Raw genomic sequence first — 15,465 nt, forward strand, 5'->3', positions numbered from 1 at the left:
CCAAAAATGACAACTTATATATAGTGACTAAACGTGAGTTCAATGAATATAGTATATTTTTTGGGCTGAACAATAACTGTAGAAATGCTTCTTTAGCCAAAGACGGTCTGTTAAGCATATTGTTTGTTAGCGAATATTAACGAGAGTTATTATAAACTGTTACCGCCGTTTCCGATCTAGGCTGCGTTACACTTATCCAAAATCAGAGGCGTCAGGACATCGTCGCGCTCGCACACACACACACACACACGCGCGCGCAGACCGTTGCACGAGGCTGCCTGAGTTTATGTGGCTCGTGCGCTCATGGAGAGCTGATGTGCGGCGCGCGCGTCTAAACGCTTCTGACGCCCTGAGAGTCTCTCAGATTTCAGGAAGTGTCGGAAGTCCTCAGCCGCCGTGTGTCTGCCGTCGCTGCTCTATATTATGGTCGTTCTGTCGTGATCCGCGCGGATTCCCGTCGGGCACCATGTCCAGCCGGTACAGCCCGAAGCGTGCGCTCCTGCCCGCGGTCTGCGCGCATGTTGTGTCCGTGCTGACTGTCTGCTGCGCCGGGAGACTGTTTACAGCAGGTAACACACATTTAAGTGTAATTGCTTTATGCACTTATAACTTTCACATGACTGTGTGGCTGCGACTCAAAGATTTTGCGCTGCCTACGTAGTCAGTCAGCAGTTTTGGGCATCATGGGCACACACATAAGTGAAACTGCACAGTTGTTTCTTTAAGACACTGTTTCTGCCTCATCTGACCCGTAAATTGCAAATGTTTTGACTTTGACAAGTAGCCTAATCTAGAAGTTTCCACACCCAACACACTATCTACAAGCTCACTTGGTTTTGTCACAGTGTGTTTTGGGAGCAGATTAAGTCTCTTTTTCTCAAAGCAGAACAACTGATGAACTGTTGCACATTTTGTATGAAGAACATGCTCTGATGTTTCTCCAGAACAACAACTTTAGGGGATTTTTGTGCCTTGTTAACAGAGGCAATAACAGAACATTTGTGTTTAGCTGGTGGATTCTATTTTTGATAACTTTGTGGTTTGTCAGGTATGCACTATTTGGTGATGGCATATACATGGATACAGCTGAATGTGGTTGAATGTCACAAAAACCTGTCATACTTAAAATATCATTTATTATTTCTTTTGATTTTGATTTCCCAGGAAAATGGAGCTTATTAGGGGCAATAGGATATACATACATAAGTGAATATATATATATATATATATATATATATATGTATATATAAATGTATCATTTTATGATAATTAATTAGGCACATTTCTCCTCCAAATTCTCATTACAATAATGCAAAAAATCTTATTTTCATTACTGTAATGCAACAGTTGCTGAAGTTTTACTTTAAGACAAGGAGTAACTCTCTCTCTCTCTCTCTCTCTCTCTCGGTCTCTCTCTCTCTCTCTCTCTCTCTCTCTCTCTCTCTCTCTCTCTCTCTCTCTCTCTCTCTCTCGCTCTCTCTCTCTCTCTCTCTCTCTCTCCAAACACATCATCCCTGGTAAAGTGCTCTTAATTAACAGAAAACAATCAGTCTCTCTTTGCCTCCTGATGCTAAATGTATTTGTGTGCGTGTGATGATTATGTTATTGTGTGCTCTGCTGAGTTAATTGCATGTAGACGATCAGTAATAGTTAAAAGCTCATTCATCATAGACACAGTAACTGATATGAAATGAGCATGTTTGGTGGACGCAGTCAGGGTGATTATATGATGTGAGCGGAGGGGCTGAACTAATGAAACTAACCCGCTGCATGCAACAGTGGCAGATTTGATGAATGACACAACGTTTAGGGCGACATGGTGCTTGATCAGCCAAAGATACCCTCATTAAATCAGAGCACTTATACAAACAGGTGTGTGTTGGGGAGGGGCGGGGGGATGTGGAGCATTATATAGTCACTCTTACCATCATAGTTTACAGTATAGTTAGTTACTGGTACTAGTGTATAACAATGGTAAATTAGCCACCATTGTCATCAAGAGCAGAAATTATGCAGAGAAAACATAATGTGCAGTGATTCCTATTAACGATTATTTTTTACTAAACAAAAGCGAAACTATATTTGGTTGCATAACCTTTTAATGGAAATAATAAAAGGTTATGCAACCAAATAGTTTCGCTTTTGTTTAGTAAAAAATAATCGTTAATTGGAATCACTGCACATTAAGTCTCAGATAAACTACAGTGTTTGAGGGCGGGACAAAGCAGACGCTGTTCGCCGACAGCCAATCAAGACCACAGGCTGGCATTATGCAAATGTGTTACAAACCTACGCAGGTTCAGCAGGAAGTGAGACTGGAATTACTGGCGACTCGTTTCAGGCCGTTCAGAATCACTTCTTTCTTTTCTTTATCGAATGGAGCAGTTCTTGAGAAATGGAAACTTACTTTTTAATACTTTATTATGCTTTTTGGCAAATTACATTTCATATAGTGTGTAATATAGCTGTTTGTGAATGTAAAAGGTCGGGAAAGTTTCAAATGGAGTTATTGTCTCCCGAAAGAAAGAAGTGATTCTGAACGGCCTGAAACGAGTCGCCAGTAATTCCAGTCTCACTTCCTGCTGAACCTGCTTATGTTTGTAACAGATTTGCATAATGCCAGCCTGTGGTCTTGATTGGCTGTCGGCGAACAGCGTCTGCTTTGTCCCGCCCTCAAACACTGTAGTTTATCTGAGACTGGAAGAGTTTGGTTTGTGTTGTTCATGTCGAGAAGACGCTGTTTTCTGCTGCTAAAGTAAATCCACTCGATGCACTTTCAAAGGATGAGGACTCGCGCCCGAATTGATACGGTAAAACCAACGCAATCATTATCAAGGGCTGAGAAACAGCTGAAATTCAGATGTTCAGTGTTAATGGGTGTTTTGTTCATGACTCATGCTGTAAGCGATCAACCAATCACAGCAGACTTGGCCATCTGACCAATCAGAGCAGAGGAAGCTCACGGAAAGGAGGGGTTTAGAGAGACCGAATCCTTGATCAAACCATTTCAGACACTGTGAGAAAAGAGCTGATGCTGCAATATATATACTGGGAAAATGTGTGTGTGTTTTTTTTTACCTTGCATGCATGTAAACCTATTGTAGAAGACTCCAAAACAAAATTAGGTACCTTAAAAATTGCATAATAGGGGCACGTTTGGAATGGTTCCTGACTTTTTGTCCGATTACAAGAACTGTCCTAGTCATTTGTGAGTCATTAAAGGGAGATAGAGGCAAGGAAGAGCAGAGGAACACAGAAAGATGAGTGTGGAAAGATGTGAGGTGGAAGTCAAGAGAAAGAACAGAGAGACAGACACGAGGAAGAGAGATGAGCCCGTCACAGTGGGGTGTAAAACCAGAAACCGTTGATGTGACAACAAGGTTACAGAGACACACGATCAAAGCAGCGCTGCTACCAACATGTGTTTGAGAGAGGGTGTTGACTACTGTGTGTGTGAACACTGTCCCTGAGTCTTCTACAAACACTTTCCCTCCAGACACAGCGTGTGGGAAAACCAGAGAGTTCATTCCCACCTCTGTGACTGTGTTGGCATGTTTGAAGTTAAAGTTCAGCAAAAGATGAAAACTTTCTGTCATCATTTACTCACCCTCATGTCATTTAAATGTGCTTGAATTTCTTTCTTCTGTGGTACACAAAAGGGTTCAGAGTGCTTTTACACACACACACACACACACACACACACACACACACACACACACACACACACATGCAGTAAGAATGCATTACATGACTGTTGAACTGCATTACATGAATCAAAAGTGACATTAAAGACACTGACATATAATGTTAAAAAAATCTATTTCAAATGACTGCTGTTCTTTTGAAAGTTATATTTATCAGAAAATCCTAAAAAATTTACTAAATACTATATAAATGTTTCGAGCAGCAAATCATCATATTAGAATGATTTCTGAAGGATCATGTGACACTGAAGACTGGAGTAATGATGCTGAACATTCAGCTTTGATCACAGGTATAAATTACATTTTACAATATGTTCAAATAGAAAACATCTATTTTAAATTGTAATAATGTTTCACAATGTTTCTGTTTTTACTGTATTTTTGATCAAATAAAAGCAGGCTTGGTGTGCATAAAGTCATATTGAATTCATATGATAACTTTATAAGAGGAAAAGTCCAAAACTTTCTGTCGTTATTCACTGAAAATCTTCCCTGTAGCTCTGAAATCTCATCCGCGGTCACGGTTTTAAAGGATTAGTTCACTTTCAAAAAAAATGTTTGCTGATAATTTACTCACCCCGATGTCATCCAAGATATCCATGTCTTTCTTTCTTCAGTCGAAAAGAAATTAAGGTTTTTGGGGAAAACATTCCAGGATTTTTCTTCATATAATGGACTTCAATGGCAACCAATGGTTTGAAGGTCCAAATGTCCGTCTCAATGCAGCTTCAAAGTCTCGACACGATCCCAGTCGAGAAATAAGGGTCTTATCTAGTGAAACGATTGGTCATTTTATTTAAAAAAAATATATATATATACTTTTTAACCACAAATTTTTAACCGTCTTGTACCATCTCTGAGATGTGCGACGCATTGCGTCATCACGTTGGAAAGGTCACACGTCACGTCATCTGTCTAAGTTATTTGTCTGTGTACTGCGGTTCATAAACCTTAATTTCTTTTCGACTGAAGAAAGAAAGACATGGATATCTTGGCTGACATCGGGGTGAGTAAATTATCAGCAAAAATTTTTTGAAAGTGAACTAATCCTTTAAATACATCATGTCGCAGTTTGTCACATAACAAGTGAAAGCCAATAGCTTATGACTTCAGAAGTCTTGAAACATTGTGCACAAGTTGTATGGACTATTTTATTGTGTTTTTTTGTTTTTGTTTTGTTTTGCATACACATTAATTGCATGGAAAACAGAATCTCTGATATTTTACTCAACATCTCCTGTTTGTGTTTCACAGAAGAAAGAAAACCAATCATTTTTGGGTGCACTGTTCCTTTAAGATTTTCATGCACTCACTCACTTCCTCTGGGAAAGTAATACAGCAGCTCGTCTTCCCACAATCCCCCCTGGTGTGAAATATGCATGGCAGTGACAGGAAGTGGTTACCTGGCTGCCGTTGTTAAAGACTAATGAGTGAATTGATCAGAACAGGTGCCTCCCCGCGGTCTCACGAGGCCTGTGTTGCAGGAGTCCAGCATGTGGTTCTGCATGAAGGCTGCTGGAGGCTGAAAATGACTGGAAATCCTTAGTGGTGGGCTTTTATGAGCTGGCGTCTGCAGAGATTGTTCGTTTTATGGGTATGATCAGTTGTTAAATCCAGAAGGGTCATGGAGATGCCATTCGGAAGCATCTGTTATTTTACATTATTAAAGTCAACAGGAAATCAAAATTGACCTCATTTGTTTCTGTAATGCACATTTTTAGTCTTGTTGCGTATGATTCATCAATGCACGCTATTCGTTGTCAGCCAAAATGGTGTTTGTATGTTGTTTTTAATAGACCATGTAAATGCTGAAATCTAGAGAGCAGAGTGGATACTGATTTAATGCTCATATATCAATAAGTGCTTGAGATTTGGTGCTTATGCCTGCTTGACTTTGAATCACTATGCCGTTCAAAAGTTTGGGGCAAATTCATACTTTTAATAAGCAAAGATGCATTCAATTGATGAATAGTGACAGTAAAAACATTTATTAAGTAACAAAATATTTATATTATAAATAACTGCTGTTCTTTTGAACTTTATATTCATCATAGGATCCTGAAAATCACGGTTTATACTAAAATATGAAGCAGAACGACTGATTTCAGCATTGATAATAATCAGAAATGTTTCTTGAGCATCCATACAGCATATTAGAATGATTTCTGAAGGATCATGTGACACTGAAGACTGGAGTAATGATGCTGAACATTCAGCTTTCATCACAGGAATAAATTACAGTTTAAAATACAGTCAGTTCTAAAAGTATTTCACAATTTATTTTTGATCAAATAAATACAGCCTCGGTGAACAAACTTTTGAACGGTAATCATTTTGAAGGTAAAATGTGTCAAAACGGCTGCTTTATGTTGATTTTTTAAATGGTTTTTGATGAATTTATAGATTCTTAAGAAACTTTCTTGGCTCTAAACACCAGTTTCATTTTTGGGTGAACTGTCACTTTCTTTCTGTTTGAGTGTGTTTTTTGGTCACGTTACGGTGCAAAATTGCATTCTTCATTTCATGTAGAGTTTAACATTCGTACTGCCTGTTCGTTTTCGCCACATGTCCTATTCTCAAATGACAGTTTCAGGCGTACAGTACGTCACCGGTCAGACTGAGCAAGTGCTCGTCCACACACCCAGAAACGGATCATGGCAGAGCTGGAAACAGCTGAATGGGATTGAGTATCTGCTGGTGAATGCGTGACTGCCAGAAAGAGTTTCAGGAGAACCGGCAGCTGTTCATACTGTATCATACGCCGCTGGACTGTTGAGGGAGAGAAAGCAAGAGACACCCTGGAAAAACAGACAGTTGAGGGTGTGGGGGGTTAATGAAAGACAGACGGAGAGAGAGACGGATCCTGTGCAGTGACAGACAGTTGCACACATGTATAGGTTAAACACTACAGAAGATGTCTGCACGCATGACTGCCTGACACACACACACACACAGAGAGAGAGAGAGAACATTTAAACTCAACTGACCCCTTCCAGAGCGTTTTACCTTCTCAATGAAGATCAGGGCCAATTATGTTCTCAATAAAGCGCAACATTGACCGCCCACCTCTTCCTTTAAGTGTATTTCTTATTCATTTCTCTACGGGGAATTCAAAGACTTTAACCAAACAGTCAGCTCTGAGATAAATCACAATATTTCATGTGCTTAATGAATAAATGTGAATGTAAAATATTCAATTTTGATTTGAACTGAATAAGTATTGGTTAAAATTCTTTAATTGGGAAAGAAATTGTGAAAAAAGACAAAGGTACAAAACATACTCTTATTAATTCCTTTCATTCATGCATTTGACATACGCTGTTATTCAAAGCAACTTGCAATCAAGGTTTACATTTATCAGTTCATGCATTCCTTGGGAATGGAACTCATGACCATGGCGTTGCAAGCATCATGAACCACTGATTGAGTTACAGGAATGCTATTGAATTATATAAATGTGCAGAACAAGCTATTGACTTTAAGTCATGGTTATAAGAATAAAATGACAAAATATTGTAATATATACAAATAAATAAGTAGTTTAAGATTGTAGCTTGATCGTGGCTGCATAATTCGCCGTGAATTATAGAACTGAGCTGTTGCTGCTGAGGAATTTGGTAATGAGGATTTTAGTTGTGGAGAAAATGAATGATTTTTACTTTTGGCATTTTATTTTCTTTCTCTGTCAACAGTGTGCATGAACCGTTAAACAGTCCTAAAAGCCGGTTTGAGCCTCAGTGGCGTCTGTGGGATCCTTCATGAAGTTATGATGAAAATTTTTTGAGCTGACACTTGGTTTTAATTATAAATGTTCAAGGTGGTGTGTTTCAAAGAAGCATTATAAATTCAGAGTTCTGAGAAGTAAAAGCTTTTTTTCCACTTGAAAGTGGAGAGTCAGCATGAAGTCATAATGGATCTTATTTTCTCTCTTCTTAATGCATTTTTTTCTATTTTTTTTCTATTTTTCTTTTGATTTCTACTATCTATTTTATACTAGATTCTTACCTAACTCTGTAACTCTGTGTCAAACTCTGTAAATTAATTTTTTCTTTTATTATATTCAGAATTTTACAAAAACACATTTGTTCGTAGTATTTTAATTCTGGAGGCAAGGCATTGTTGTAGATATCAAGTTGTAGAGATTTCTCTAAAAAGCAGAATTTCATATATTTTTTAAAAATGTAACTTTTGTTTTTAAACTTTTTTTTCCCCACTGAAATGTTCTGTAAAAGGGGTCATATGATGGTTCTAAAAATAACATTATTTTGTGTATTTGGTTTAATGCAATGTGTTTACGTGGTTTTAGGTTTAAAAAAAGTCATTATTTTACACACACCGTACATCATTAATGTTCCTCAATGCCCCGCCTTTCTGAAACGCGTCGATTTTTACAAAGCTCATTGTTCTGAAAAGCGCGGTGTGCTCTGATTGGCCAGCGATCCAGTGCATTGTGATTGGCCCAAATACCTTACGCGTCTGACGGAAATGTCACGCCCCTTACCATAGCATCAGCTCCCAAAGCAATAATGACAGGTAATAACGTCGGTACTACCTTCTCAATTCAAGCCCGAATCTGATCCGGTGTTGTGCTGAATTTCGACCCCCGCCAGATTATTACCCCCCTAGTATTGGTAGGTTTAGGATTAGTTGTGGGGGAGGGGTTAGGATTAGGGGTGGGGTTAGGATTAGGCAATCAGGTACTGACTTCAATGAGGGAGGTAATAATTTGGCAGGGGGTCGAAATTCGGCACAACACCGGAAAATGCAGATGACCAAGCTGATCGATCAACTTTGCCAGCGCAACTGGACCGAAATCAAACCATCAGATTGGTAAGATTTGATTTCATTGGGGACATAATTACTGATTATAATAGACTTGAACTGTCTTTTTACGGTACATTACAGGCGGGAACACTATGTAAACATAAAACCATTTTGTAATCGTAGAAACGATAAAACAAGTATTACTCTATACTGCTCAGAACTCGCGTTTGATTAGTCAGTAGCAAATTCTTAAAATATGAAAACATGCTTACATGTGTCTGTGAGTTAGAAGCGCCAGACTGTATATGCAAAGATGGAATTGCCCCAATTTTTAGAATCAGTCTTGTACTCTCGCAGGTTCTGGAAACAGTCCTCCGAAAAATGCACAGCACATTTGAATATTTTGGTTGTACTGTTCTGGAACAGTGTTGGAAATAAAGCTTAACCACTGTTTTCTAATTGTGTCCTCTTTTGGGAGGCCAAACAAAGTAGTTATGCTTTCGCAACGAAAAACACAGCGTCTCCACGACATGGTGGAGTACAGTAATACAGCGAGAATAAAAGTTACGCCTTCTTTATCTGCGTATACATTTGGGCGGTGTTATGAAACTCTGCCCCACTATGGACTGCGTGTTCCCAAGGGCGGAGTTTATGTAAATTTTAGGGTTGGTGATGTCACTAACCCTGGAGTAATGTCGTGTAGTCCCTACCAGCCGTTTGTTGTAGTCCTTAAAAAGCGATTTCTTTAAAAGCAAATATCTCCCTTTGCTTTGAACTTTGGGCGTTGTAACTTTTCAGATGTTGTTTATGCTCAAACAGCGACATTACACACTAACTAAAGTTAGAAAAGTGAAATCATATTCAACCACCCCTTTAACAACAAAGAATATATCTTTGGATTTGAGACTTTGAGCCGTGTAACTCTGCAGATCTTATACATGCACAAACAGTTACATAACACACTAAAGAAAAAGGAAAACAAGAAATCGCATCTTATAACCCCTTTAATTCCCCGGGAGCCCTAGACACCAGTTTGAAGCTCCCTGTTTTACAGCACCATTAACACATCATTGAATTACTTTAAAGTTGTAAAGACTCTTCAGATCACACTGGCCTTTAGTGGTCTGCAAGTGTCCGTTTGGCTCCATAAAATCCTTCATTAGGATTTAAACTCAACAACTTTTTATGGTGGAATAAACAATTAGTTGCATTTAACTCAGTCAAGTTGGACAGAAGTAATTGTGTTTCATTCCAGCTTTTTCTAGTTTGAGTTTCTCATCATGTTTCAAGATGTAGCTGTGGTGCCCTTGATGTGGGGAATCAAGGCCTGTGATGTGATTAATCATGAATCCAGTGCCGTCTCACCCGTCATTAGGGACCCTCTCTGGGATTAAACGCCCTCATACGGGACGTCTGCTGCATTTTGAAGGAGTTTCAGTCTCCTTCGCCACATCACAGACCTACGCTGAGGCTTCAGCCTTCAGCATGGCTAATTTCCCCTCGTGTCCGTGAGGATGTGTAAATCTGAGGTGCTGGGAATCACGGATCATTGGGCCCTCTGATGCAGAGGTCTGCTGCGTGCTCCTTAACTCACGGTTTAGGTGGTCTCAGGGGGTCTTCATGGACGAGTGGAGCTCGTGGTGTACACAGGTGTGACCCAGAGACTGAAGCAAAAAGACCCAGTGGAAGTGATCCATTACTTGGATAAAGGTGTGCGAGCGAGCTTTATCCAAAGCATGCTCGATCCGTCATGTGTGGCCTTGAATATCTTTAGTAGAGCAGTTGCACAGCAGGGAGAGAGTAATGCACTACAGACCCCATCACATTTTGTGTTGTTTTACTCCAAAGCAGATATCTGCAGTATAGTACATTTCTAAAAGTATTTTTTAGTAAATGTACACATGCAAAATCTAGTCTTGTAGGCCTGCACGATATTGGAATATTTTGTTATATATAATATATTGTTTTTCTGCAGTATAAATTGCAATATAAAAAATACAGGAATTTTCACCAGCCATATTTGGAAAGAATTAATAATTCTAGTAAGATTTTGATGACGATTCTGTTGGGAAGGGAATCTGCGTAGAACATAAAAATGATTTTAAAACACTTTTAGGGCTGAACATCTTGGGAAAAGCTTGAAAGATTTGTGTGGTGATGCTTTACAACAAATTACTTAAACCTCGTCAGTAACCATAAAATATTGCTATAAAATAATTATTATAATAATTATAATAATTGTGATTATTTATAAAAAAAATATTAAACAAAATAAGAAATATATTGTAACAATAGTGTAAAATAAAAAATAATCAAGTATTTAGTAGGGCTGTCAAAAGATTAATCGCGATTAATCGCATCCAAAATAAGTTTGTTTTTAATAATATATGTGTGTGTACTCTGTATAATTAAATTTGTATATATAAATACACACACACGCATGTATATATTTAAGAAAAATGTGTTATTTATATATATAAAAAATATATATTTATATATAATATAAACTATATAAATATATATACAGTATATGTATGCAAATATTTCTTAAATATATACATGCATGTGTGTGTATTTATATATACAAAATAATTATACACAGTACACACACATATATTAAAACACAAACTTTTATTTTGGATGCGATTAATCGCGATTAATCGCGATTAATCTTTTGACAGCCCTAGTATTTAGTACAAATTATTTTATGGTGCAACTATAAAATGACAATGCTACTATTTGCATCCTATAATTTCTTCTTCATTTCAATATATCATGCAGCTCTACTGTCTTTATCTTCCAGTGAAATTGTCTGAATATTATTGCATCTTGTTTTCTATGGGTATATACATTTTGTCCACTAAAATGCTCTGTAGAAAGGGAATTAATGAATGCAACTTTGTCTATCTAGTAATAGCATGTATCAAATAATGGTTTATAGGTGATGCAAATGTTCTGAACGTGTCTTCATTGCTTTTGTACATTGAAAATGTCATAAATTGAAGTTTTAGAAGGCTGTGATGTGTGATATAAACCGAAGGCTATTTGCCGCTTTAAAAAGCAACAAGCCATTTTATATATACAACATTAACTTACAGGTTTCAACAGGAAACGCATAAAGAGAGAGAGAGAGAGAGAGAGAGAGAGAGAGAGAGAGAGAGAGAGAGAGAGAGAGAGAGAGAGAGAGAAACAGTGAGGGGAATATCGTGAGGTCTGTAAGAATTAGGATCAGAATATTGTGTAAACTTGTGTGTAAAATGATAGTGGTTTTCAGCGTAACTGTTGAAAAGCAGAGAATAGCAACAGACATCATCAGCTCTGGACATTTCTGACAAGCTAACGGATTGTGTTGATCCTGTAGGGATGATGTCATGATCTTTTTGAGCAGCAGAGCTGCCCATGTGACCTGGCTTCGTCTAAATGTCACGTGAGGTTATCTGTGTGGCTCCTGGCTCTTCTCAATGGGCATATGCTGCTGGATCAGTGTGCCAAGGGCAGGTGGCTCTAGAGACCTCAGATGTCCAGCAAACACACCAGACCCCCTGCCCAAAAAAAGACCCCAGATAAGTTCTTCCGTGCGTAGACGCTTCTCAAAGTCCAACATATGATCAGTAGTTTAGTAGTCAGAGGACTGCAGAGGTCACACTGACCGCCCAGCAGGGGGCGTCACTCTCACTTTGTCCTGCCCAGGGATGTCATCAGGGAAAGTGTTTGAATAGATTAATTCTCCAGGCTCTTTTCTTTCTGTTCTATACACACTTTGTATTTTGCACGGTGCTGCAACATTTACAGAAGCCCTGAAGAACGTGCTGGAGCTTAAGTTGTACAGTTTTGACACGATAAAGACTATAGTTGGAACGAAAAAGTGTTTTTACTTCTCAATGCCATAAGAGCTAAAGAACCTCTAATGTAACATGGAGGGCATTTTAATATCAACACGAATTATTTGCAACCCTTTTTACTTCTTTAACCTGACCCATCTCTGAGCGAAACAAGGACTTGATTTAATTCATCAGGAGGATTGTTGGGATTGTAAAAAGTGGATGTTAATTCAGTCAGATGGAGCAAGTTCTTTTTATAAACATTTGTTGCTCTTAATAATGTGCACATAATAAGACCAAGAACATGTATTAAGAAAGAACATTGCGTAAATTGAGATTTCATGTTGACTGGAATTGCAGCTCTTCGCTGAATGGCTTATTACAAACTCTTATACTTATCATTCTCTCTCACTTGAAGATGATGTTATAGGAGTAACCCATTGCTTTGTTGCATGCAGAAATCACAGGTCTTGTGTGCCGATCTTCTTTCAGGACAGGACCCTGATGTCACCAGCAGACCTGCAGGGCCCGGTGTGTGTTTGTTTAGTGTCGTCTTGCAGGCTGAGCTGTTCGGACTGGAGGTCGGCCAGAATAAACACGATCACAACGTGGAGAGGAACGTTAATGAGATAAGAGCGGTTAGAGAATGATGCTCAGAGATGATGTTTCAGCATCACCAGCATTACTGTTTCTCATACTGAAGGTTGAGATGCAAACATTTTCCTAACATTGTGTGCTTGTGCTCCAGACATGATAGATAGATAGATAGATAGATAGATAGATAGATAGATAGATAGATAGATAGATAGATAGATAGATAGATAGATAGATAGATAGATAGATAGATAGATAGATAGATAGATAGATAGATAGATAGATAGATAGATAGATAGATAGATAGTTGTTTGTTTGTGAATCAAAATACTAAATTCCTGTCATTTCAATTTAACTTCCTGTGGAGTCGATTCAATTCAAATCCATGCTTGAATTTTCCACTTCTGAATTTTGCAGAACCCTGGTGAGCAGGGAAAAGAAAGAAAGAAAGAAATGTTATATATATTAACTCTGCTACAAGCTTGCATGAACTCGTTTCAAAGAAACACAAGGCTCTTTGGGGGTATTATAGTAAATCCCAGTGTGTTTTCACTCCTTTATCCCAACATGATGTTCACGACACCACTGATTACATTCATCTGTATCAGTTGATTATTTCATTATTCACAATAAGCCTGCACTCGTGGATCCGACTGACAATTTCCTGTTTTCTCTCCCGCTGAAGATGGAGAAGGGCCTGTCATTGGGTGTTCCTCATCATCCGTCTCGGATTAACTTTAATTCTTTTTCCTTAAGGCGCACAGAAGACCTGGGTCAAACATTTGATTCCAGTGTAAGGACGCTCAGGACAGTTTGTCGTTGTAGCGATGGGATCGCCATGCTCTCATGAAGAACCTCTGGAGGCAGAAACCTGAGTGTTTCTCTCCCGCATCTTTATCTCTGTCTCTATCTGGACTGCGGCCAGTGTTTTTTACACCGCGTCTGTTTGAGCTCTTAGTTCATGTGGAGAGTCATCAGCATGTCGCCCGTGGCGCTGATTTTCATAAATAATCAAATGCAGTACAGCAGCGGGATATGAACATGCTGAGTGGCTGTTTCACAGGGAGATGCTGTCACAGAGCTGCAGGTGTTTTCAAAGTGAACCATTAGTGGTTTACTGGGTAGTTGGGGATCACAAACAAGATCTTGTAGAACAGGGGAGACTTCCTGGAAAGACCAGCTAAGACCATCATTTACTGACTAGTTTATGCTTGTCATCACTTAAGTACACGTTGTCCGGCTGTGTTTTTATGTGAGGGAACCCTTCCTGCATTGAGCCTGAGATCAAGATGAGTCCTCTACTGGTTAGTGTTAGTTTAGTGCTGGTCTGACTCCTGGGACAGTTTTTCCCTGCTGTAAAATGGAGCTTGTGAAATTGGATGATCAAAATGTTTTAGCTTGGTATGAGAAACTTTATATAACAGCAAAAGTAGTAATGTTTGATGGAGGTTCTATGAATTTTTGCACTCTTACGGCAATCTTTTTTTCTCTTCTTTTGTTTTGTTTACATATTTATGTGGTACTTAGTATTTGAGTTAATAACTGAGTGAATTATTTAATACTTTAAAATGAAATGTACTTTACATGTATTTATTTATTTATTTTAGAAATATTTATTTTAGAAATCTATTCTATAAATATTATATATATATATATATATATATATATATATATATATATATATATATATATATATATATATATATGTGTGTGTGTGTGTGTATATATATAAAATCAAAATAAAGCGAGTTAATAAAAGGGAATAAAAGCATGAATTACTTTTTTCCAAAAAAAAAGATATCGACAGAATAAGTTTTACTTTTGCTTGTAGTCAAAGCTGAAAGAAGCATGATCTGACCTCTGTATTTATGTCTTTTAACCCATCATCAAAAACAGCCCCTATCCAAGGAGAGGTTACTGTAACTCCTGAAATTTATTTTTGGTGTACTAAGAGAATCTGACAGACCAAACACAATTATTTCACTCATTAAACGTAAGAAAATGTAAAGACAGCCATGCCTTCACATCAGACACACTGGTCATAAGTAGGCTAGCTCCAGACCAGAATGCAGTGTCATCTGCATAGCAATGGAACGACAGACCACGCTTCCTAAAAATAGAACCCAATGGGAGCATATATAATGGAAAAAGGAATAGGAGCTAAGATGGATCCCTGGGGAACACCACACGATAAAGGAGCTGCCTCAGACCAATGTTCACCAATGTTAACTCTAAAACTTCTATTGGAGAGATGTGATTTAAACCATTCAAGACCACTTCCTTTTATGCCAGCACTCTGCTCCATAGAAATATGCATTCTAAGCAACTAGTGAGAATAGGACGCTAAACTAAAGTGTGACCAATTTTTTTTTTTTTTTTCATTATAATAGTATCTCTCTTATTTAATACTACATTTTTTTCCCTCTTTTTTTATCTGGAATGTGATGGGCAAAAAGTTTGTTTCATAACAAAAGTGTGACGTGCTCTTACAGACGTTAAAGGATTAGTTCACTTTTAAAAAAACTTTTGTTGATAATTTACTCACCCCCATGTCATCCAAGATGTCCATGTCTTTCTTTCTT

The 15,465-nt window shown here is 38.1% G+C and overlaps 1 protein-coding gene across 1 annotated transcript in view; it reads left to right on the plus strand.

Moving 5' to 3' along the window:
* The first annotated feature begins 287 nt into the window (after window positions 1-287).
* adam12a (ADAM metallopeptidase domain 12a) overlaps window positions 288-15,465 on the plus strand; it is a 110,904-nt gene continuing 95,726 nt past the window's right edge. The window contains exon 1 of the mRNA XM_079851129.1: window positions 288-569. Coding sequence (XP_079707255.1) covers window positions 467-569 — 103 coding nt within the window. The 5' untranslated portion in view covers window positions 288-466. The remainder of the gene's footprint in view (window positions 570-15,465) is intronic.

This window comes from Squalius cephalus, assembly GCF_949319135.1.
Source record: "Squalius cephalus genome assembly, chromosome: 19".
Classification (NCBI taxonomy): domain Eukaryota; kingdom Metazoa; phylum Chordata; class Actinopteri; order Cypriniformes; family Leuciscidae; genus Squalius; species Squalius cephalus.